A 24,899-nucleotide genomic window follows, 5' to 3' on the forward strand; every position below is an offset into this window, starting at 1 on the left:
TTATTACTTTCATATCATTTTTCAATGTTAAATGTAATTAATATAAAATGTACATATCAGATAGCTAAAGGTAAGATTTTGAGAGAGAATGAGTTACTACATATTCTATTTTCAATGCTAAATGTAATTAATAAAAAATGGTACATATCAAATTAGCTAAAGATAAAATTTTAAAAAGAGATTGAGTTACTACATATTCTACTCTAAATTTAAAGATTTTATTTTGTCGTGAAACTGTTTATAGATATATTTTTATACGAAAGTATCATCACAAATATAACAATGATGATTATAATAACTACAGTTATATATTTTATAAAATAATATTTTATACATATGAATATATATATATAAATAATCACATATCTATTTTATAAAATATTCTCTAACTCAATTAAAAGAAATTATCTTCGCTAAAGGCATTGCACGAGAGCAACGGACTAAATTATCTAAACTTTTTGACTTACAATGATGGTCGTTTCAACAAGTAAATAAGATGAGCAAAGCAAATTACATTTTTGGGAATTGTACAAATTAATTAAACAATACTTGATGGGAGACTTTCGAAAGTTTAAAAATGACACCAAATTCCACCACGTCCAGAAGCCAGCAGTCCAACTTCACACCCTTTACTTCATAACTACGTAAAACCCTGCCTGCCACAAGGTTGTTTTTTTAAAGTTTTCTTATCAAAGAAAACTCCGAGAAACCAACAATGTCGCCGGCCGCCGTCGAAATCCGATCACCGGATACCTTCTCTGCCAAGGCTAAACCCTCCTCCACTTCCCAAAGCCCTAACTCTAACCCCGACTTCACTGCGTTTCCTCCAACCGACCACTCCCAAATGAATTCTTCGAGTTTCGGCAATGCGGGGGAGTTCGATTGCGGCTTCAGCTTTGCTTCCTGGAACGGCCACCATCCCAAGTCGGCCGCATCTGTTCGGCCCCGACCGAGGCTGGTCAAGATTAGGAAGCAGTTGAATGGCAAGGTGAGAACCGGGCAGAGCGAGGTTGGGTCCGGTTTCAATCCGTTTAGGCAAGCCAGTCAAGATTCGGGTCGGGTAAGCAGTTGCGCTAATCTATCATCATCTGGGTTTTTGAAAAGTTTAAATAGAGCAAACAATGATAGTAACAACAATAATAGTAATAATAGTATTAATAATTTTAGTTTTTTATTTGGTGGTACTGATGGATGTGATAGAGAATCTACTGGAAATGTTGAGGTTGAGAATGGAAATGAGGAGCCTGCTAGAGAGTTTGAGAATGAGAATGTGGGTTTTGTATTTGATGCAAATTTGCGTGGTGGCATGGAGAAATTGGGTTCTTATAAGTGTGGGAAGTTTGGTTTTGTTTTTGGTGCTAATGGGAGTGATGAAGGGGTGAAACCAAATTCGGGAAAAGGAGAAACCAGTGATTTTAGGGTGACTTTGGATGGTCGTGGGGCGAAGATGAAAGTAGAGACTGGTGCGCAGGGTAGTAAAGATTGTAATTTGGAGTTTACTTTTGGTACAACTAAGAGTCATTTAGCATCAAATTTCGATTCTGAGAAGGGAAAGTTTGGTGAGACTCTCAAAGAGCCAGATTTTAATGGTGTAGGTTTTGTGTTTGGTTCTAGTCAGAGTGATTTGAAGTCAACTTCCAATGCTGATAAGATTGAATCTACTATTTTTCTAGGGGGATCAAGTTCTGTGTTTGGTGCTAATCACCTAAATTCATCATCAGATTTTAATTTGGAAAGGAGAGAATCTTGTAAAAACTTTGGACAATCAGTTTCTGGTGATTTAGGGAAGATGAATATAGAGGGTGAAACAGAGTCCCAGAAAATGGAATCCACTACAGTTAATTTTAATGCTAAAGGAAATGAGAGCTTGAATGAGGATTCTGATAATGGTTTCTTTGTGTTTGGTGCTACTAGCATTAAAGGTTCCTGTTCTAATGAATGCAAAGATGGAATTAATTCAACCAGTGAAACTTTTGGAGTTTCTGCTAGCAATGGTTGGTGTAAGGATGTTTCTGAAAATAGCAAGAATATTGGTAGTTCTTCTAATGCAAACTCAATATATACACTGCAACATGATTTAAAGAAGCTAAATATAAGTTGTCACAAAAAGGTTGGTGGTTCTGACACAACTGAGGATTCAGATACAAACGTGACATCTGAGACCATATTTGTGTTTAGTAGCAGTGAGAAGGCCTCTGGCCCTTCAAAACAGGCACCAGAGAGTGGTCCTTCTGCAGCTGTGGAGAGAACTGTTGAGGATAATTCCAATAATGGTAATGTGAATGGTGCTGTATCTTGTAATAGCTGTAATGAAGATAATGTTGGAATCTCTGGTTCCAAACCATCTAAATTTAAGGCAAGTATTGTTAAGACTTCTGAAATTGAAAAGTCTTATCAAGGTCATGTTAAAGATGATGTAGAGATGAATGGAACAGATGCATGGTCATCGCTCGATCCCAACTCAAAGGGAAATAGTGGTGTATTTGAAGCAACATCCATGGTTGGCATTGAAAGGAATGATGGAAGTTGTTCAACTGGCACTCCAGATCAATCAGGGATTTCATTCAGTGATTTCAAGACACCTCAATGGGACCCTTCTTCCTTTAAAGCAAATCTATTTCCTGAAGTGGATAGGAAATTGGAATTTGGTGAAAAAAGTGGCTTAACTAAGGAGAAAAAATTAAAGAAAATGAGAGGGAAGTTGAAGAAATCTTGTCTGCATAAGCATTGCTCCAAGCAGCATCATGTGCCAAAGGAAAGCATTTCTCAGGAAAATCAAGACTCCTCTCAATGTTATTCACCCATGGATTTTTCTCCTTACCAAGAAACTACAGCAGCTGATCAATCATCAAAGGAAACTCCTCAGGCATCAGAAGAGGCCTCCCCTTTAGAATATAATTTTATTCCCTCTGCCTTGCATTCATCTACTCTCACTGAATGCCCAGCAACTGCACAAGAAGGATCAGATTGTAATGAAGGAGATCAGAAATGTTGTGAGCCAGATGAAGAGAGTTTTGTGTATGATCACGAGAGAATCATTGTTGGTGATGATCCTTCAAAAGAATCTGTTTGTGAAGCAGAAACTGCCTCCAATTGTAGTAGTAGTGCTCCTAGTATTGGTGAAGCAGAAGGTATCAAGGGGACCCCGGTAAATAATCATACAACACGGTCTTGTTTTAATTCTGGCTTGGAAGACAAGAAAAATTTTACCTTTTCTGCGACATCAACTTCTGGGCAAGGTAGTTTGTCATTTAGAAAGCGTCAGCTTCGAAAGAAAAGTAAGGTGAAAATTGGTAATGCTTCATTCATTATCACTCCAAGCCCAGATGTTAAAGGAGGGTGTTCCTCTGTCCAATTTTCATCCTCTGAGCCAGCACAGTGTCAACAAAAAGATAAGTCTACATACCATAGCGAAGAGGAGAATGAACAGTTCAAACCAAGGTCTAACTGCTCTACTGCTGCAGTCCATGAAGCCTGTGAGATGTGGCGACTTAGGTATTTTGATGACTCACTAGCATTTAATAATGTTTAGGATAGATTCTTTGGATTACTTGTTGCTGATGTGATTTCATGTTAATTACTGTTGCTTTGAGAAGACGGGATTGATATTTATATGGCAAAATTTGAACTTGTATTAGGGGAAATCAAGCTTATAGAAGTGATAATCTGTCTAAAGCTGAGGAATTTTACACACAGGGGATCAACTGTGTCCCCTCAAATGAGACTTCAAGGTGCTCCATCAAGCCTCTTGTCCTTTGCTATAGCAACCGTGCAGCCACCCGGATATCTCTTGGAAGGATGAGAGAAGCTTTGGCAGACTGTCTGATGGCTACTGCTCTTGATCCCAATTTTCTCAAAGTTTATGTCAGAGCTGCCAAGTAAGGCCCTAAAATGTGTGTCTGCTCTGTGATTTATTTAGTTTGTTCAGCAATTTTATGTTCCTGGAACTGGTTTGTCTAATTAAGTGGCTATTCTACTTAATTGCTCTGCATGGCTAATGGTTTAGTTTTGTTTGATTATTTTGTTATATACGACATTACTATCTTGAAGTTTGGAAGCATCTAGTTGGACTTGGAAATCATACAGGTCTTGCTGGGGCTATAAAATAAAATAAAATTGAAGGAGAATTTGGTTAGAAGCTAGAAGTTTATTGTTGCTAAAGCTACTCTAATCCTCAAGAATGTCATTCAAAGGAGAGGAGTTGACTGCCCTTTGCATCTAAGAACGCCTAGTCTATGTATAGAAATGTTAGATATGCTGCTAAATTGTTTCACTAATTTCCTATCAGGAATACTGCTAGTCTAATATGCATGGTGTGTACTTTGCAGTTGTCACCTTTTGCTGGGGGAAACTGATGTTGCCATACGGTATTTCAGTAAGTGCTTAGGTTCAGGAGCTGGTGTGTGCTTGGATCGCCGAATTACAATAGATGCTGCAGATGGCCTCCAAAAGGCTCAGGTATGCATATTTTGGGTCTATATGTCATCATCATTAAGTAAGCGACGGCCTTGTATCGGTTGGAGCTATGAAGCATACCTTATTATTATAAAATAAAAAATGGGAAAGGGCTTTTCAGCTTGCTTGCCAGGGTTTTGCAGCATAATTAAGTATTTGAGACCCTATAACATAAGAAAGGGGGAGTTCATTTGCTAATATGTTGGTGGTGACTGACTCTGTTCTTTTTTTACTTGCAGAGAGTGGATGAGCTTACAGATCGTTCTGCAATACTTTTGGAGCAGAAGTCGTCCGATGCAGCATCTAGTGCATTAGATAGAATTGCCGAGGCCTTGTCTATTAGTTCATATTCTGAAAAATTGCTTGAAATGAAAGCAGAGGCTCTTTGTATGGTCTGTGCTCTTTTGACTTGTAATTCCCTTTAGTTTTTCCATTTTCTCCCTTTAAGGTTTTTGTGTCATTGTTTTTTTCATTAAGCATTTCATTCATATGTCATGAGAAACAAACTAAGTTTGAATTGCATTTATTTGTGGCCTCTTGCAGCTGAAGAAATATGAAGAGGCAATTCAGTTGTGTGAGCAATCTCTTTATGTTGCTGAAAAGAATTTTTCTAAAGGAGAGACTGATAACCAGTTAGCAAGCATAGATGGTTCGGGATGTTATTCTATTGCAATGCTGTGGAGGTGGCACTTGATGTCCAAATCATACTTCTATATGGGAAAGCTTGAGAAGGCACTTGATTTACTTCAGCAGCTTGAGCAAGTGGGATCTGTGAAGGACAAGTAATACATTATCTTGTTCATGATTAGTTTACAGATTTCTAGTGCTCTGTTCTGTCGTGTCCTTCCTTTGCATACCATACTTTAAGATTCCTGGTTCTGGTTGTAATTTTGTAGGCATGGAAGCAAAATTTTGGAAATGTCTGTTACATTGGCTGTTACCATTCGAGAACTTTTACGCCTTAAGGTATGTGATATCAGCAATATGCTGTTCATTTATTCATTTTCTCTTGAATACTGGGATAGTTCAAGTTCTGGTGGTTCTTTGACGTGAAGATAACACTATTCCATGTCATTTTTCTGACCCTAAAGCTTGGCCTCATTGGTATGGTACCACATCATGCCCAAGCCTGCGGGTATGATACCCATGTCCTGCCTGCTAGGGATAAATCCTCTCTAAATAGTTGTATAGCAAAAAGAAGAAAAAAACATATCATATTTTCTGTATTGATGTTATTTGTATGCTTAAGTTTTTTGATGATTGATACGACTGAGGAAATAGAGTGGAAGTGCTATTACACTTGTGGACTAACAAACATAAGATTGTGGGTCACATATCATCTGTCAAAATCACCGTGTTCTTTTCAGTAGTGTCCTCTGAATGTCAAAGGTGATTGATGAGGATAAAAGTACAGCATTAATAGTGTCATGAGAAGTATTAGGAAACATCTGATGATGGTGGAAAGATGGCATAAAAAATGTTCACCTTGGTATTCATGGAGGGAATGGGAAAAACAACTCATAAATTGGATTTTATGGTTGATGAGGAACTCATCAAGTAGTGAGAAGGGGATTTTGTAAAAATGAAATTGAACAAGTACCAATTTGAATAAATCTAATGTTTCTATCTTTTCTTTAATCCACCTGCATTTTGTTGTGAACTTTTTCCCCTTTTCGTGCTGACCAATCCATTGTGTGCAACTCCAAATGTGCCTAATAAGGCACTCGAATTCTTTTGTTTTCATTTATCTCTTTTTCCATTTTTGTAATTTCAGAATGCAGGGAATGAAGCAGTTCGTTCTGGTAGGTATACAGAAGCGGCAGAGCATTACACTATTGCTTTGTCAATCAATGTTGAGTCACGGCCTTTTGCAGCTATATGCTTTTGCAATCGTGCTGCTGCGCGCCAAGCTTTGGGTCAAATTGCTGATGCAATTGCTGATTGCAGTCTAGCAATGGCCCTTAATGAAAATTATACAAAGGTTGGCTTTTCTCCTGTCCTTTTCTTCCTCTCTCTCGCCCTTTCTTTCTCTTCCTTTTTGCTTGCATTTATGTGATCAAAGAGTGCTTTTATAGTGCAGTAGCTGTCTGGATCTTGTTAGGAAGATTTCTTTAATGATTTTGCTTGGCTCCTGAGATTTGGGTCTTTTTTATACCGGATTAGATTACTTTGGAATTGGAAGATCGATTGAGTAGGGGGTGATGGTACAGAAAATTCTAAGGAAATTTCTTAACAAGACTAACAGTCTGCTTGTCAAAAAAAAAAAAAAATAACAGTTTGCTGTTGATACTAAAAACTTGAATGGATTGTGCTTAATGGCTTATAAGTTGGTATTCTTGTGAGGAACAATCCCTTTCCATTACTTAATCCAGCTCATATTCTTTGTTCCAGTGTATGCGATCAAATTGTTGACATAAATGGACTTGTCAGACTTGGATTTTTGAAGTCTCTGACCCCACTGTCTTTGTAGTTAGTATAGTTGCTTTCCCTTGATTCAGCGGGATTTGAAAATTCTTGCCCACTCTGATTATTCGATGTTAAATTTAAGCATTTATGGATTTGAAATGCAAAGGTGTGCCTGGCAGTTCATGCATGATACCTGATAATTACCATTCAAGGTTGGATACGAATTAGACAAATAGAAAGTAAGGTGGTTAAAGAGGTCGTTCTGGCACATCAGTAATCACTGTGTTCTTGGCCATGAATATTTGGCCTTTGTTTCCCCTACCAATGATAGTTTTATTCATCATAATTCCTTTCTTATTTGTTTGCAAGCGATGTATGTGGTCTACATGTTCTATCGTTCTTTTTCATTAATCAGTCAACAATGAGATCAAAATATTGCTAGAATTGTGGGGTTTGCTTCCTAATTACTTCTCCTTTCCAGTAAAAATTTCTTCATATGTTTTTTAATGCTTCTTTTTTTAGGGCTTTGCCTTCATAATGTTAAGACATTATCTATTTTTTGTCAGAAAAATGTGTGAAACCTGATGTTGGAAGTGGTGCAGGAGGATATTAGCTCCTTTATGTTAAGTGACCTTTTTATTCATGGAATATTCTGCATTTTCCATGATTAACCTATATATTAAAATGTAGATCTGAAGTATGGGTGATATTCTATGCCTTTTCAAATCTTTGATGTTGCTACATTTAGGAGGTGAAGTACATATCCAAAACTAATAAACCTGTTAAGCATCCAACCTAAAACCAATTGGTAATAGGTGGAGAAGCGCAACCTAAATATAAGGTGACAACAAACTCTAAACTTAACAGATATGGGATAGCACCACTTACAAGTGCACCTGTAGGCTAACAACTGAAACAAACTGGCCTAGCACATGGACAACACATAAAATGCTATAAAACAAGAAGCAACGTGGGTTCTTAAACCATGTGAAACATCCAACATAAAAGGCAATAAGTGGAGAGGCTCAACCTGAATTTAAGTGTACAACAACTTTAAACAGATTGGATAACACCACTTAACACCGCCCTTCACATGCATCTATAGGTTAATTCTAGCTATTGACAAACTTGCCTAAACCAAATCTATACCCTGTTATGTAGCTTGCTTTGTTTTAGCATAAAAGTTTCTTAAATGTTTTAGCATAATAGTGTTGACTGAAATGTTAACTTAATATTGGAAAAGCTTAAGAGGTATGTTGTTGAGCTCATTAACTGGTATAACATGTTTATTCTAGGTCCCTTCAGGACATTACAATTTTAACTTTATCTCATTTTAAAGCTTGAATGTTGAGATAAGGTTATGTGCTAAACGTGAAAGCAGGTTGTTTATTTCCTCATTTGAGTCACTACACTTATTTGTTTGATTTTTTTGTCAAAATTATTATAATCATCATTGCTGCATAATTTTGTACTTACTGCCTTCTCCGGCCTTCGAAGCAGGCAGTTTCGAGGAGAGCAACGTTACATGGGATGATCAGAGACTATGGACAAGCATCTAGTGATCTTCAAAGACTTATTTCCACTCTTGAAAAGCAATCTGATAAAACATCTCACCAGTCTGGTGGTCAGGATAGAACTACTGGCAACACAAAGGAGTTAAGGCAAGCTCAATGTCAGTTATCATCCATGCAAGAAGAAGCTAAAAGGGGAATCCCTTTAGATCTATACCTCATTTTGTAAGTTCTGTAGGAACCAAGTTTTCTCCATATAATGTTTTATGCTTTCAACTCAGAGTCACAGTGGATATAACTGCTTGTGGTCTTGATATAAAATTTTCCTTCGCAGTGTGCCCTAGACAAAATTTTTGTTTCCATTGCCATGTGCATTGTTGAATCTATTTGCAGGATATAATTACTGCCTTGGCATTATTCCTAACACTTAAGGGCATGTTTCAATTTGGTTACAATGGTCCTGTATTGAAATTCTTATCCTTGGCTGGGGATAATTAATAGTTTTGACCCTGAGTATGGTCATGAATGCATTAATTGCCAATGATAATAATAAATAAAGAATGAAAATATAATAACCAATTCATACTTTTGGATGATGTAATGGGAATCTTTGCTGAAGTTTTATCAGTAGTAAAACTGGAACAAGTATTTTTTCTGGTCTACTTTGATGAACAAATGGGACCCAGCAGAAATCATTGTTTTGATAATAATTGTTCAAATATTCAGCTTGTTGATGCAATATTTTTATTCTAGTCTTCTAAAACCATCCTTAATTTCAATGACAGGGGAGTTAAACCATCTGACTCTACATCTGATGTTAAAAAGGCATACCGCAAAGCAGCGCTCAGGCATCACCCTGACAAGGTTTGACATTGCAATTCTTGTGTATTTGATTCTGTGACTAGTGCTTGTTTGTCATGGCAGTCTATTTCCTTGTCTTGTGTTGAATTAGGCTGGTCAATTTCTGGCGAGGAGTGAGAGTGGAGATGAGGGGAGACTCTGGAAGGAAATTGCTGAGGAAGTTCACAAGGATGCTGACAGGCTGTTTAAAATGATTGGAGAGGCATATGCCATACTATCAGATACTTCTAAGGTTTGCTATCCATCAGATTGAAACTTGAGATGTCTCTATGCGTAATTGCTTTCTAATTTTATCATTCCATCATAGCAGTAGTCAACTTACAATTAGTTACCTCTGCTTTGCTAATTGCTGATAGCCTATGCTACCAATCATATTATTCAATGACCCTAAACCTCAGCCAATGACTGGGTATTTGATTCAAGCTTATGGACTGGATTTGAACTTTTTTCCTGTGGAGTTCTTTCTAATATTTCTGTGTCTGACAAAATCTCCAATAGAATCTACTTCTGGAACTCCTGACAAGGAAGATTTTGTTTACTGCTTCATTCCCCAAATTAGATGACCATAAAGAAGTTTTGGTTAGGATGGTCTTATTTAGATGCTGGAGAATTTGTTGAATTGTACTGGGAAATCCTCAAATCAGAGGAAATGGCAGCTGATGGCCATGATTTTCACTTGAATATTGTCTACATTGGACTCATCTTGCACTAGTACATGTTAAACATGTTTGTGCGTCTATGGTTTTAGTTCAATGTCCAGATTCGAGTTAAAGCTTGCAACTCAATGCTAGAGATCTTGCTGCAGTGACATGAAGTTGAAGTCCGGTTGAATTCCTTTACACTGCTGAAGGGCTATAGTATTTTATTCTTCTGCAGTTTTTTTATTTGTGGACAGTTTCTTTTACAGTATACCTCTTATTTTCTGTCATTGTTCTGCCTTGTTTTCATGTGCCATTTTTGTGGTTCCAGCGGTCAGAATATGATCTTGAAGAGGAAGTCAGAAAAGCTCCCAGGGAAAGCAAAGGCAGTCCTTATGAAAGACCACCAGATGAGTATGACTATCCTTTTGAGAGGAGTTCAAACAGACGATATTGGCGGGGGAATTGGAAGACGTATAGAAATTCTCATTCTCGATGGTAAGAGGCCTAGAGAAGGATTATGCTCTTTGCCCATGTATTTCCAATTTTCATTAAGAAATTGGAGCAACTTCTACATAGCACAAGGTCCTTGATGGTTCCATGAGAAATGATTGCCATTGGTTTGGTCAGGTAATGAACACAATTTTAGAATGGATACCTTTTAAGAAGTGTAGCAATGGGTCTAAGATCAATAACTTTATGCAGATGCTGCTGGCATTGAGTGTATGCAGCTAAAAAGTCAAGAGTGGCAAGAAGAATTACAGTTTTGAATCTTGATGCGTCGTCGCTATTTATAGATGCCCCTAGAAGGCACTTTGAGCACTGCTCAAGTTAATTTTAGGATTGAAAAAGAAAGAGTTTGGTGCTTTGGACTTTTGAAACTCATAAATGAGTGTGCAAAACGTAATGATCATTGATTTTATAGTCATGAAGAAAATAGAAGATACATATTCCATTGTGAATTGATGTCGTTGCTGCCTAGCTGTCTGCGTAAGACGGGTGGACGTTGCTTGATGTTCATGATGGTTTGGTTCATTCTTTTTCCCGCTGCATATAATGGAACGCTACATCGACTATAAAATAATAAGAAGTGAAAGAATCTGTGAAGTTAGGGAGGAGAGGAATCCTGGTGGTAAGCGAGGGGATTGATGATTTAATAAGTCGAGGCCTCCAGGGTGATTGAATTTGGATGTTTGGGTCTTCAATGAACTAATTATTCAGAAACAAGCTTAATGCTAGAGCTCTCTACGCCCATTTGATGGCCTACCCTGTGTGTCTGATTCGATTCATGAGAAAAAGTTTCCTTCACTTACGATAGTTAAAGGAAGTAGAAGAATAGGAATTTCTGATTGCAAGCGGTATTCATATCAGGATCAAACATCCATCCGACCCCCTCACCGCCGGCTGTTGCATTGCCACTAGCTAAGTACACCTCCTACGTTATGATACTGATGCAAACCTCCTTCAAAGTATTTTAAAAGGACATTTCGATCATTTTTGTTTCAAATAATATTTTTGACCCTTGACTATTACCACTATTAATTAATAGTTAAAAGAATTATGCCTAATATTATATAAATATAAAATAAAAATATCATTTAAAAAAAGTCTACTCATCTTCTCTTTCAAAACTTAATAAAATTTAATTTGATACTTTTAATATTTGATAGAGAAGAGAAAAACTTAAAAAGTTTTTTAGTCATCCTAAACCCTAGAGTCAAAGAACAAATTTGGACAAAAATTTTTCAACAAAATTAGTAATCACGAGTAAGAAATTAATCTATTGACCCACATCATTAAGTGTGAAATATCAATAATTGAATAAAAGATTTATTTTTAATATATTGTTTTCAATAAAAGAAAAATCCTCAAACTTTTGGAGGAGTAAAAAGTGTGATGACAATAGACTTGACCTTAATAAGGAAGTTCACAAGTTTTAAGGTAAATACAACTTCAAAATTATAGGTCTTCAAATCAAAATTTTTTAAGTTTTTTTTTTAATTTTTTTATAAAGGTTTTTGAGAGAAAGATGAACAGAATTTTTTAAAAGAAGAATATACCTAAATTAAAAAAATAAGATAAGGAGTCTTTATGTTTTAAAAGGTTTATATAATAGTTTTTTCGAAAGGTAATTTATGTAGTATTAGATATAATTTTTTTTTTTTTTATAAAAGTTGATTAACGGAATTAATAATTAAAGGTTTGAAAACATCATTTTAAAATAAAAAGAATCAAAATATCATTTTAAAATGTTTTGAGGTTTTTTTGAATTTTACCATGTAAACATTCCATTCTGCACTCTGGTCAAATACAACACTTTGAGATGGCTCCACCTCATCATCACGTATGCAAAGATCCACATAGATTGCTTACTTGTAACCACAGCTTCAAGCCGTTTCTAAGCTCTTAAAATGCATTAAACAGATTTTCTTAGATTGGAAACATATGAGGCATCCATCTGGCAAATATTGAAGTAGAGGAAAGCACTGGATGGAGGCTTCACCAGAGGATTGTCGGATCCCGCGCTCATCATTACCGTTTACTGGAAAGTAATGCACCAAAAATTGATGCGAGGGAGCCCGTTGACTTTGTATTTAATGTACAAAATCACCTGGTTTGCATACATCAATGTCATGATAAACCAAAGTAAATAGGGTATTTTAATTTCACATCAAACAGATAAAGAGGTTTTGAAAAACTTATAAGCGTAAATGTTTTATATTTGTCAGGTTAATTTTTTAAAGAAAAAATAATATTTTGTGATATCAATAATTAATAATTCTAACAGAAAAAAAAGAAAAGAAAAAGGTAAGCAAGCGAGTCTCTCCGTATCCAGTTTACGGAAGTAGCAAATGGGCAACGTGTTCATATTATGTGATTATCTTTGCCAATATGTACCTTGTGTAGTCTATCCTTCTTTCCATTTTTGGTTTTGGTACAAGTGGAAACAAAATCTGCATTGGAAATTCGTTTATTTTTTTTTCCTTTTTTGGGTTAAACACGTCCATAATCATGCATGGGATTGGGGGTAAGCTCGTGAATATTCTCTTGGTTTCCTAGAAAAAACAGAAGCTTTGCCCATCTATAAATTAGTATTGCCATGATACGAGAACAGATAACCCAAGGACAAAGCATAGCAAGCAATTAGCATGAAGTGCTGCAAAAAGGCCTTTGCCTTCCTCATTTTTGCTTCTCTCGTTCTGTCATGCACGTCCTTTCGTCCCACTCGCATTCATTCTCAATCTGACGAAGGTATGCTCTCTCTATTAGTTTTGTTTTCACATATATAATTAGTTATGGAAATTCAAATCATAAAGACGAATCTTGAATTACTGAAAGGAATGTAACTTCCTCTTATTTTATATTTCTCATCCTCCTTTTTGGAGGATTAGTTTAAATCTAAGATTTCCAACGTAAAATTTAAATAATTATTATTAATATTTCTTAGAGATAACTTCCCTATGTCTTGGTGAAAATTTTTAAAATTATTAGTATCTCTTTTTACAAAGGGTTATATAATAAGGATCCACCAAAGACATGTGAGAAAATGTTTGTTTTGGGGGCACTGCATGCATACAGGAGATGAATTTAATTACGATGAAGGATCAGGTAAGGGGCCCTCGAGGTGGGGTTCACTCAAACCGGAGTGGCAAACTTGCTCTACTGGAAACTTGCAGTCTCCTATAGATATTCCTGTTGGAAGCGTTCTGCTTTCTCCTGCTTTGGGTGATTTGCAAACTAGCTACGCATCAAGCCCAGCTGTTTTAAAGAATAGGGGGCATGACATTGCGGTAATAACATTAATCCCTGTGCTACAACATTAATCTGTTGATTGTTTTCCTTAATAAATTTCCCACGCTGTACCATGCGTCTGCAACGAAAAACGTATCAATCTCACAAATGCATGTATTTTCCACACACAAAAACTGCTACAAATTATATTTGATCAGACAAATTATTGATCGATGGTTGATGACAACAAAAATACTATTTGTCTTTTATCAGCTTTTGTTATATCTTACTAGGAATTGATCCCCCCACTCTCTTTTTTTTTTTTTTTAAGAAATTATGAGGAATAGTCTTTCTTGATAAGGATATTTTAAAAATAACCATCAAAATAAGTTTAACAGTTTTTAGCCCTATTTAGTTATGACTTGATAAAAATACCCTTAAAACTATTTCAAATAAATTAAACCATTCATCACAATTTCTCCCAATTTTTGTTTCTGATTTCTCTCTCTCACCATTCCAATCTTTCAAATTTTATCGATTTCTCTCTTCGACATTCGTCTACTATACTTCCGATTTCTCTCTCCCGCATTTTTAGATTTCTCTTTCTTACGCTTTCAAGACACCAAACAATAGTTTTGATGTGCTTTGGTAGATGGTTATTTGAAAATTTTGATTTTTAGGTATTTTGGGTAAAACTAAAACAGTAGAAATGATCACAGATATTTAAAATAACTTTTAATTGAATCAATTCGGGACCTAGACATCAATAAACTCAAAAAATTGAAGTTTATAAACCTAAATTTTCAAAGAAATTTTTTTTAGTTGAAATAGGTGTTTTAGATAAGGAAATTTATGTTTTGATTTATGAAAATATGTTATAAATACTTTAATCGGTGCCAAATTGTCAAAAAAAAATGAAGAAAGTTGAGAAGATTTAAAGTTTTGGTTCATAAGTAACAACAACATTTTAGACATTAAAGTGTAACAAAATATTTTTGAATATGACGTGTAATAATAATATTTTTTTAATAAGGCGTGTAACAACAATATTTTTTTTTAACATGGCGTGTAACAACCTTTTTTAACCATGGCGTGTAATATATTTTTGTACATGGCGTGTAACAACCTAACCATGATGTGTCACATATTTTTGTATATGGCGTGTCATATGTTTCTATACATGGCGTGTCACATGTTTCTGTACATGGTGTGTAACAACCTAACCATGGAGTGTCACATATTTTTGTACATGGCGTGTCACATGTTTCTGTACATAGCGTGTAACAACCTAACAATGGCGTGTAACAACCTAACAATGACGTGTCACATGTTTTTATACATGGCGTGTCACATGTTTCTATACATGGTATATCACATGTTTCTGTATATGGCGTGTCATATGTTTCTGTACATGGTGTGTAACAACCTAACCATGACGTGTCACATATTTTTGTACACGGCGTGTCACATGTTTCTGTACATGGTGTGTAACAACCTAACCATGACATGTAACATGTTTTTACACATGACGTGTAATAATTAATCATGGCGTGTAACATATTTTTGTACACGACGTGTAACATCGTAGCGTGCAATTTCATTAAGGGTAATTTTGTTCAACTTGGTTAAAAATAGTTAAAATTATAAAAATGACTATTTTTGAAAACATCTATATCTTTAAGGGTTATTTTTAAAAATACGTCTTTTTTTTTTTGTCTAATTCAGGTATTGTGGAATGGAGATGCTGGAAAAGTTAACATAAACGGGACTGATTATAAGATACTTCAATGTCATTGGCATTCTCCCTCGGAGCACACATTCGATGGAACTAGGTAATTATATCTCCCACCCGGCTCCTACAATTTTTTTGTTTCTAATTTGGTTTATGAGCTGCTTATTCCATTCAGAATAAACAGTTAATTCATGTTGGTTTATTTGGTTCTTTTGGCTGACAGGCATGACTTGGAGATTCACATAGTTCATCAGAACGCAAACAATCAGATTGCTGTTGTTTCAATGGTTTTCCAATTTGGGCAACCTGATCCCTTCCTGTCTGCGGTATGGCAACATTTGTCTTTAACTGTTTCCATCTTGAAGTAGAATTAGAGCAAATCAAAGGCGCCATCGAAGTAACATATTTAAAGTTCTAGTCTTCCTGGAATATCTGTCACTGTCGAATTCTAGTTTTATCTAACTATTGATCAAATTTCATACATGCATGTGAATAGTAGTAGTAACTTCACAGATTATAGTAATTAAAATTTTCATGGTCATTTAGTCATCAAAATGCTTCAAAAAGCGACAAAGAAAGTTGTTATGTCATGTTCTTAATCATCATATATTTTGCATTGGTGGATCAACTTCAATTACAGTTCCAGGGTAGGTAGTCATAGATTTCTTTATTTTGATCTATTCCTTGCAGCTGTTGTCCTCCATAAAAACTGTTGGAGGGGGAGAGAAAGAACTGGGGAATGTTAATCCAGGCGATATTGGATTTGTTGGTAGACAGTATTTTCGATACACTGGTTCGCTTTCCACTCCTCCATGTACTGAGGGTGTTATTTGGACAGTCTTCCAGCAGGTTTTTCACTGACATCTTATTTTGCTCTCTTCTTTGCTCATTGGATTGCTTTGTCAACTAATTAGTATTATGTCTTGCACAGGTGAAGACTGCCTCAACCGAGCAAGTGCAGGCATTGAAAGATGCCCTCACTGAGGTGATTAAGTGTTCCCAATAGTAACAAATTACATGGTGCATTTCTTTCCCCGCCCAAAATTAGTTTCTCCAAGAGATCATCTCAAGCAAGGGTCGATGATATTTCTGATCATGAATTTGGAAAATTTTTAAAGTTTGAGTCATTCCTTGCGCTTAATTTAAGGCCTTGTTCCAGGGAAAATTTTCAACATCGAGAGGAATAAAAACAATAGACAACTAATTATTCCTAGGAAAAGACATGAAAACACAAGATAATTTCGGTTAAAAGCAATCTGTTTTTTCCTCGGCAATATTGAGCAAAATGTATGCATATACAAATCAAGAAAATGACATTTGCATGTTTATTTCTTCTTCTTTTGTTTTTCAGCAATTTAAGGAAAACTCAAGGCCAACTCAACCACTGGGTGGAAGACTAGTTTCGTTCTATGAACCAGGGGAGACTGATGCTTGACCTTAGCTCTATCAAAAATCAAAGGGAAACATATTTGCTTTATCTCTCTTATTCTATTGTAACTATTGTTGATTGATTTAAATTCCTGAGTTAGAACGAAAACATCAATAAATAAATCATACCTATCGTTGTTGGTGGTCATTGATGGAAAACCAGAGCTAGTTGCCATTGGTAATATCTCTTCTATGGAATCTGCATAACAAAAAATTTGGTTTGCCTAAACTCTTTCTCTCCTTCTCCCACTCTTGATAGTATTCACCGATCAGGCATAATACTTCCTCCACATTATTTTTGTAGTGTTTGGTATTTGTATAAGAGAGGCGACTTGAGCCCAATTTTTATGGATCACTTTATTTAGCTCTATTTGGGTTTTATTGGTTCTTTTAATCTACTTGTTTTTAGCAAAAACAAAAATCCATTAACAGAAACCCATAATAAGAAAATCTCTAACATTAGAGATAATGTTTTCCTATTTTTGCTTCTTAATTAATTTTTTTAAATAAATTAAAATGTTGAGTAATTTTTATGTATTTTCTTCTAAACATGAAAGTTTTAATTAAAGTAAACGGTCCTTAATTAATTGACAATTTTCTTATTAAATTATACTAGGATGGTGCCCGTAGCTATGCTACAAAAAAGATCACAAAAAATATTGATTATGTTAGAGTTGACTTCAATTTGATACCTTTAAAAGAGTTTGTACAGAAAGCAATATTATATTAGTCAACTGCATGAATGTCCGATTTTTACTGATAGAGAAAAAAATAAACTGTTATTAATTGAAAATAATTATTTGCTCTGGTTTCAATTACCAAAAATTTACACCTACATATATGATTATAAAATAGTAGAATATTAAGAAATGAGAGAGTATATAACATGTACTATTGACAGATTAAGATAAACAACTATACAATATAAGGCAACTGTATAATATAAAGATCCTATCAATATAAAATAATTACTAATTTATAATAATATATCTTTTATATATAAAATGAATGGCTAAAAGATGTCTAAATACTATGGATTCAGGTTCATGCAGAATAAGAGGATATAAACAAAAAATAATATTAAATTGCAATTGATAAATATTAAATGAATCTATATTCTAAATATTAAAAATTAAAAATTATTGTTTTCAAGTATTTTTTTACTGAAATAAATAAAAATAAAAAAACCCTTCAAACGTAAAAAGACAACGCAACTTTGACATAAGGTGTAAAAAAAAATTAATTCAATTGAGAATGATAACCAATTGACCCAATTAGTTATCCTATGTAAAATGAAATTTATCCAAAAAAGACGATAATTCTATCAAAGATTATTAGATGTATAATAAACTATTAAGAAATGAGAAAGTATATAACCTATACTATTAATAGATTAAAATAAATAGTTGTAGAATATAAGGTAATAATATAATGTAAAGATCCTATCAATATAAAATAGTTAGTAATTCTAGTATTATATGTTTTTTATATATAAAATGAATTGCTAAAAGTTATCAAATTCAATTGATTTATTTATTCAATGATGACTGTGTGCCATGTATATTGAGAAATGAGTAAACTTTTTTGACTTTTTTATTTTGTTCAATGAATTGGATGGATGTTTATTAGAATTTAAACATTCATATACAAAAAAGATGTCTATATACTATAGATTCAGGTTGATGCAGAATAAGAGAATATAGACGAAAAATAATATTAAATTATAATTGATAAATATTAAATGAATATATCTTATAAGCATTAAAAGTTAGAAATTATTGTTTTCAAATATTTTTTACTAAAATAAATAAAAGTAAAAAAGAAAAAAAAAACCCTTCAAATGTCAAAAGTAATGTAGTTTTGACATAAGGTGTAAACAAAAATTAATTTAATTAAGAATGACAAATGTCAATTAATTCACCCAATCAATTATCCTACTTTTATATAATGAATTGGATGGATATTTATTGAAATTTAAACATTTAAGTATAAAAGAGATATCTATATATTATAGATTCAGGTTCATGCAGAGAATATGGATAAAAAATAATATTAAATTATAATTGATAAATATTAAATGAATCATCTTTTAAGCATTAAAAGTTAGAAATTATTGTTTTTAAGTATTTTTTATTAAAATAAATAAAAGTAAAAAAAAAAAAAACCCTTCAAATGTCAAAAACAACTTATTTTTGACATAAGGTGTAAAAAAAATTAATTCAATAGAAAACGAAAGGTCAAAAAAATAAAAAGGAGTTCTAATTGAATGACACTTGTTATTCAATTAAAGACTCAATTGAAAAAAAATTGAAAAAAATTGAAACATCCTACTTTTATATATATTATAGATATTAGCTATTTTTTTTTATCTATTGCATATGTTTCCTTATTACTTTTGAACTCGTTATTTATTTTCCATACTAATTTTGAATTTCTAACTAAAATAAAATTTTCATTAATTAATAATCTATTTCCTTATTAAAATCAAATTTCATTTTTAAGCAAAGTAATGGCTAATCAATTAGCATCCCTTATCAATTGATTAAATTAACAATTTTATCATTAAAAATATTTTATCATATATATGTTTTACAGTCACAGCCCAACTCTATCTCGTGTGTAAAGTTGAAGCTATTATATGGGCGCAGCAGAGAAAGGATAAAATTTTGTCTTGGAGACCACTAATTCTTTGACTATTACATCCACAAACAGTTATTTTATCTTCATTGTTTTGATTAGGTAATGCAATGTGAAGATTGATGGTAGAAAATAGCATATAGTAGCTCATTTTTATTACATTAAAGGATGTATAAATTAATTTAATTTAGGTGATTTTTAATTTTAAAATTTTTATTCTATAGAATCATTAAAGAGTTTAAATAATTCATATTACATCTTGATACCTATGATTTATGTTATAGATGATTAGAAATAATATATAAAAATTATAATTTTCATAGAATAGGCCAAAATATAAAATTTACAAAGAGAATCAATAAGTAAAATATAGTTTCTGTAATTTGGGTATATTACTAATATAATCAACAATTAGTAAAACTTTCTTTGTCAAAACTTTTGTATTTAAACGATAATAATAACAATAAATATGTATTAATGAAATTAAAATAATAAAGTGGAACATTATTATCTTAAATAAATAAATTGAATGCAATTTCTATAATTTTAGTATATCACTCTTATAGCAAAAGTTTTGTTTCAAATAATTTTCCAATTCTAATGAAGATTTTAACAATACTTCAACTCCAAATTAAATTATTGTCCCATGCCTAAAGTCATAATAACGAATGTTTATTATCTAATATAGAATTGTTGGTCCCAAGCTAAACAGTGCTAAAAGGGGAATAACACCTGAAGGAATTTAGGAAATATCACTGATCTAAATGAAAGAAAGAAATTAAGGAATAACAAGAATGATAATGAAGTAGTTATCAAGTAAGAAAAGGTAAAGAGAAGTGGACAACGCAAAGTAGTTTATTATGGTTTACTTCTCTGAATTTATAGTAAAACTTTATAAATTAATACTCGATAAATTAATAATTTTGATTAAATAATTTTTCGACCAGTCTTGACTTGGGACCAATGTGGTAAATTAATAATTCGTTTAATTTATAAGATAATACACTTTAAAAAAATACATAGGTTCCACTTGATATATAATTTAATATTGTTATATAAAGAAGTTAATAAAAAATGCCTAAGAGGGGGTGGGGGTGAGTTGGATTTTTTAGCTAAAACTTTCACCTTTCCCTCAAGAGCACATAAAGTAATCAACTTCAAGCACAAAACAAGAGAAAGAAAACTTACAAGAATAAATGCAACAATTAACAAGTAAAAGGAGGAGAGAAAGAACACTTAGCCACGGTTTTTATAGGGCTTCGGCTTTGACAATGCCTACGTCTTCTCCCTTAATATCACAAAGAGTTTGAAGCCACTAAGTCACTATTTTTCTCAATAGGTTAAGGCATAACCTTTATAATCATTACCTTTTCAAGGGCAAAGCATAAGCTATCACAATCACTGCTTTTTCGCAGGTTAGAGCGCAACCTCTCTACCTTTTATAATGGATGTTTAACCAAACTTACTTTTTAAGGCTCAAGTATAACTTATGTACCTTTTTAAAGAGGTATATCCTTTACAATAGTGGATCACAAGATGAAGTGTCTATAGCTAGCTTAATTGAATGCTTTTAGTACAAGAGAATGAAGCAAAGATCAAAGAATTTAAAGCTCTCAGCTAATGCTCTGTTTGTGGAGGATTTGTAGAGTGAGAGAGTTGTAATCTTGAGAAATGAAGCTTTTTTTTTCCTCTTGGAATGAAGCACACTTTCTTCTTCTTTTATTAGTTCCTTCTCCTATTTGGAATGAAGCTTTAGGAGGTTTATATAAACTCTCACACAATCTAGCTATTAGAGAGAAAGGAGATTTTAAATTTCAAACCATTGGGGTCATTTTAGTCAAGCTCATTAGTCTTCAAGAATCGAGCATTGCCCAAATGAAAAGTTGATTCTTTATGCTTTAGCTTTACGCCTAATGCTCTCTATTCCATAGGAATCGAACATCCATCCATCAAGAAGTCGATTCTTCTTGTTCTGCTTCAAGGCTGATGCATTTTGTCTCGTAGGAATCAAGCATTGCTTTTCTGAGAAGTCAATTCTTCACGGCTTGTGATCGTTATCTTGAAATTTCAAACTTTCGTTTTCCTACTTAAATTTCCCCATTTTGTTCTCCAACAAGTTTTTCTCTCTTCTTTGGCTTCTTCAACACGTTTCCAACTTTTTCTTCATTTTGCCTTAGGAATCCATCATTGGAACCTTGAGAAGTCAATTCTTGCTATTCTATGCTTTTCTCTTTATACTTCTACCTTCACAGGAATTTACTTTTTGCTTCTTGAGTGCTCGATTCTTCTTGTCCCGTAGCTTTTTGTTCTATGAGAATCAATAATTCACTCCTTGACAAGTTGATTCCTTCTTGTTGTAAATAAGAAATATAGCTTTCTTTCAAGGAATTAACATTGCACTTGCAGAAGTTGATTTTTGTTTACTGGAACTTGTTTTTAAAGCATTCAAACAATTTTATCTTTCAAGAATAGCTTTAAAAACCTCTAGGGGAAAGTTCTTTCACTTCAAAATATTTCTTTTAAGTTCATGAGCATCTTTGAATCATTGGATTTTGTCATTTCAAAACTAAAGCCAATTTCAAAGCTAACAAATATTCTCTTTATATATCAAAGTTATATATACACGTGATTCAATTATGAGACTTTTGTAAAATATAACTCCAATGCTATTTGTTTCTTCTTGAAATTGATGTTTCCTTGGTCTTCATCCTTAACTTTTCTTAGTGCATTAAGAACTTCTGGTGTAGTGTTCTCATATTGTAAAAGAAAACTATACAATGTAATCGTTGCTTTGAGTATATCTTTGTATGAGACACACTCAAATACAAAACTATCGTATTCAATTTCATCTTCTTGGTCATTTCCCATTATGTTCTCAATAATTTACTTGTCACTCAACAACTCTAAAGTTGCCTCATTTTCTCCTGGGTTGTTCAAAAGGTATTCAACATCCATTGTATCACGATACTTTAACTCTTTGATTAGAACATGTAATTGTTGAACAGCTCCATCATTTGACTGTTGATCTAAATTCTCTAAAGCCACTATTAACTTCATGTGTTTTTTATAATAACAAAACATTTCTTATTTATTGATGTTTAACTACATTACTTAAGTGTGTCAGGATAAAGTTTAATTCTCATATTAAATATGATGTTTAAAAGCAAGTCAAGAAGCTTGCTCATTTAAGAGATGAGTTCATCAGTTAAAGAACCAAAGAAGAAAAGACTTAGTGAAAACAGAATGTTGCTAATTGATTAACGTGAAACTTTAATTAGTTAAGGCAAAGCTGGGCACTACACTTGAAGGAAAACAGAAAAGATTTGATTAGTTAGCATAAGGCTTAACTGACTAAAGAGGTATTGGATGCAAAACAAAAAGTTGTTAATTGGTTAACAAAAGGAGTTAATTGGTTAAAGCTCAAGAATGAAATACCTAGAAACGTCAAAATCCAAATCAAAGTGATAGTGACCGTTAAAAGGAGCCAAACGAAGAAATTTAAATTTGAAGATTTCTTAAGTGGTTAAAGCTTATTTTAATCAATTAAGAAAGAAGGGAAAGAAGCTTCAATTAGTTAAAGGGAGCATTAATCAGTTAAGAGAAGGTTGGCCAAAAACAGTGCTTAAAGGTGTCCCAAAACAAAAAAGTTCTTAATCGGTTAAAGTTTCCTTTAATCGGTTAATACAATGAAGAAAACTGCCAAACATTGTAAGTCAGAGAATGTTTAATCGGTTAAAGTTGTCTTTAACTGGTTAATGAAGCATTGTTTGCATATTTAAATTTAAGTACAAAATGACAAAATAACAGCCAGAAACTGTTTGTGATAGGTAGTTTCTGTCTCTAACATGCAGAAGTAATTTTTCAATTATTTAAAGCCTCTCTAACAATCACAAAGAGTTTAGAGAAGTTCCAAAGAGTTTGAGAGAGCTAACAAGATCAAAAACTTTCTCTTGTACACTTGTTTTTCACTCCTATCCCTTGTAAAGTGTTTGAGCTTGAACTTTTACTTCTTAGATCAATTAGGTGATTACTTGTACTTTATCTCTCTCTTATTTCTTGATTGATTAGACAAAAATATTGAATTTCATTACGGTAATTTAGGGTTTTAATAAATTCGACCATTAAAAAACAAGGTAATTCTTCTTTTGTAATCTCAACTTGTTAGTCAATCAAAGGTCAATATAGAGCATATCTTACTCAATACTAATTGAATTTAATTACATATATAAGTAATATGGAGTGGTTTGTGATATGAAAGTTGTAACTCATATTTTTTTTGTTGTTATAAATAATTTGTCATTTATTATGGAATTATATTTATAATTAATTAATTTTTCTCTATTATTATTTATACAGTAGATAAATAACTTCATAAATTTTGTACAATTAGTTGATGATTAAATTTTTACTTTCTATCATCTTCTAAATATGTAACTAATTAAGCAATTATTGGATTTTGAAAGGATATGTCAAAATTCATATGTTTTCTTCTTTTTACTTTTATGATCTCAAAAGTTATAATTAAGTTATAATTGGTTATGATATATTGTTATCTAAAAAAGAAAATTTATTTAATTTTAATATTTTTCGTGAAAATACATCTTTCTTACTTGCATATGTTTCATATCCTTAGACATTAAATGACAATTAATTGAATTATGATATTCAGGTATTAATGTATGACAAAAATCAATTAAAAATTAAATAAGAAAACAATGCTATTATTGGAAACCGAAAATTTTCTGGCCAAGTGCAATGTGAACCATTGATTCGCTATTGTCCAATATCTCTCCACTGACTGCCCTTCCCGTCTCTGGTTTTTGGTCGTGCCGATTGAATAGCCAAAGGGTGATGGATGCAATGCCATTGAATTCTAAAAGCATTGGTGGCTGCTCTTTTCCTGCCTAGTTTCCTATACATAAATGTTACTACATATAGAATATTCTCGAAAATTCAAAAACATGACTATCGGTGGACTGAAAATTGACGGCCAGGTGTCCGCATCCATTCTATTGGGATGATTAACTAATTAATTAATTAAATCGTTCAATCTATGAGGATATGTAATGATCCTTTGGTAGCCTTTGCAGCTGTCTGCCTAGAATGGGCTGACTTGTTTCTCCGTAATGTTTTGTTGCATTTATTCCCCTCGCAGTGACAATAAAATAAAATAATGAATAACAAGGTTTTGAATTTCTGAAACAATTTGAGAACCAAGTTAGAATAAGTAAAATTCAGAGGAGAGCAACATCTTGGTTTGTAAGATACAGATGACTTACTCCTGGGGCCGGGGTTGGTGGCATTGAGTGAAACCCACTCTCTGCTCCACATGGTTTTTCAAACCATAATGATTTTGGAAACTTGTTATGCCTAACACGAATGTCCCCCTCCTTCCGTTTTGCCACAATGCCACCATAACAGTCCCCTCGGACTGTTGGGAGAAACACATTTCCCCAGCTTTCCAATTTTTGTTTCAAAGCCAGCCAAATGGTTTGGGAG

The 24,899-nt window shown here is 33.2% G+C and overlaps 2 protein-coding genes across 3 annotated transcripts; both read left to right on the forward strand.

The window, feature by feature from the left end:
* Positions 593–11,183, forward strand: LOC18598857. Of its 2 annotated transcripts, XR_001928178.1 has the most exons (12): positions 594–3,495; positions 3,639–3,878; positions 4,329–4,458; positions 4,695–4,847; positions 4,999–5,237; positions 5,352–5,421; positions 6,230–6,436; positions 8,362–8,597; positions 9,158–9,236; positions 9,325–9,465; positions 10,203–10,501; positions 10,577–11,183. XR_001928178.1 is itself a non-coding variant. In XM_018121831.1 (11 exons), exons 1-11 carry the CDS (start codon positions 716–718, stop codon positions 10,371–10,373), a joined length of 4,446 nt encoding a protein of 1,481 aa, XP_017977320.1. In that variant the 5' UTR covers positions 593–715; the 3' UTR covers positions 10,374–11,183. The 2 variants fall into 2 exon arrangements, 1 of the variants encoding a protein (XP_017977320.1); XM_018121831.1 differs by having other exon boundaries at positions 593–3,495; positions 10,203–11,183.
* LOC18598858 (alpha carbonic anhydrase 4) lies at positions 13,441–16,987 on the forward strand. The gene is made up of 6 exons (XM_018120966.1): positions 13,441–13,662; positions 15,329–15,435; positions 15,559–15,661; positions 16,026–16,184; positions 16,267–16,320; positions 16,687–16,987. The coding sequence occupies exons 1-6, from the start codon at positions 13,441–13,443 to the stop codon at positions 16,768–16,770; spliced, it is 729 nt and encodes a 242-aa protein (XP_017976455.1). The 3' UTR covers positions 16,771–16,987.

Source organism: Theobroma cacao, chromosome 5 (genome assembly GCF_000208745.1).
Source record: "Theobroma cacao cultivar B97-61/B2 chromosome 5, Criollo_cocoa_genome_V2, whole genome shotgun sequence".
NCBI lineage: Eukaryota > Viridiplantae > Streptophyta > Magnoliopsida > Malvales > Malvaceae > Theobroma > Theobroma cacao.

What these genes read in the sequence shown, in the direction of transcription:
- LOC18598857 (XM_018121831.1), top strand. Translation starts at nt 716, where the DNA reads ATGTCGCCGGCCGCCGTCGAAATCCGATCACCGGATACCTTCTCTGCC. An exon ending in GTTTATGTCAGAGCTGCCAA is followed by an intron (nt 3,879 to 4,328) that starts GTAAGGCCCTAA and finishes TGTACTTTGCAG; the next exon opens with TTGTCACCTTTTGCTGGGGG. An exon ending in TCAGGCATCACCCTGACAAG is followed by an intron (nt 9,237 to 9,324) that starts GTTTGACATTGC and finishes GTGTTGAATTAG; the next exon opens with GCTGGTCAATTTCTGGCGAG.
- LOC18598858 (XM_018120966.1), top strand. Translation starts at nt 13,441, where the DNA reads ATGCATACAGGAGATGAATTTAATTACGATGAAGGATCAGGTAAGGGG. An exon ending in ATAGGGGGCATGACATTGCG is followed by an intron (nt 13,663 to 15,328) that starts GTAATAACATTA and finishes TGTCTAATTCAG; the next exon opens with GTATTGTGGAATGGAGATGC. An exon ending in CACACATTCGATGGAACTAG is followed by an intron (nt 15,436 to 15,558) that starts GTAATTATATCT and finishes TTTGGCTGACAG; the next exon opens with GCATGACTTGGAGATTCACA.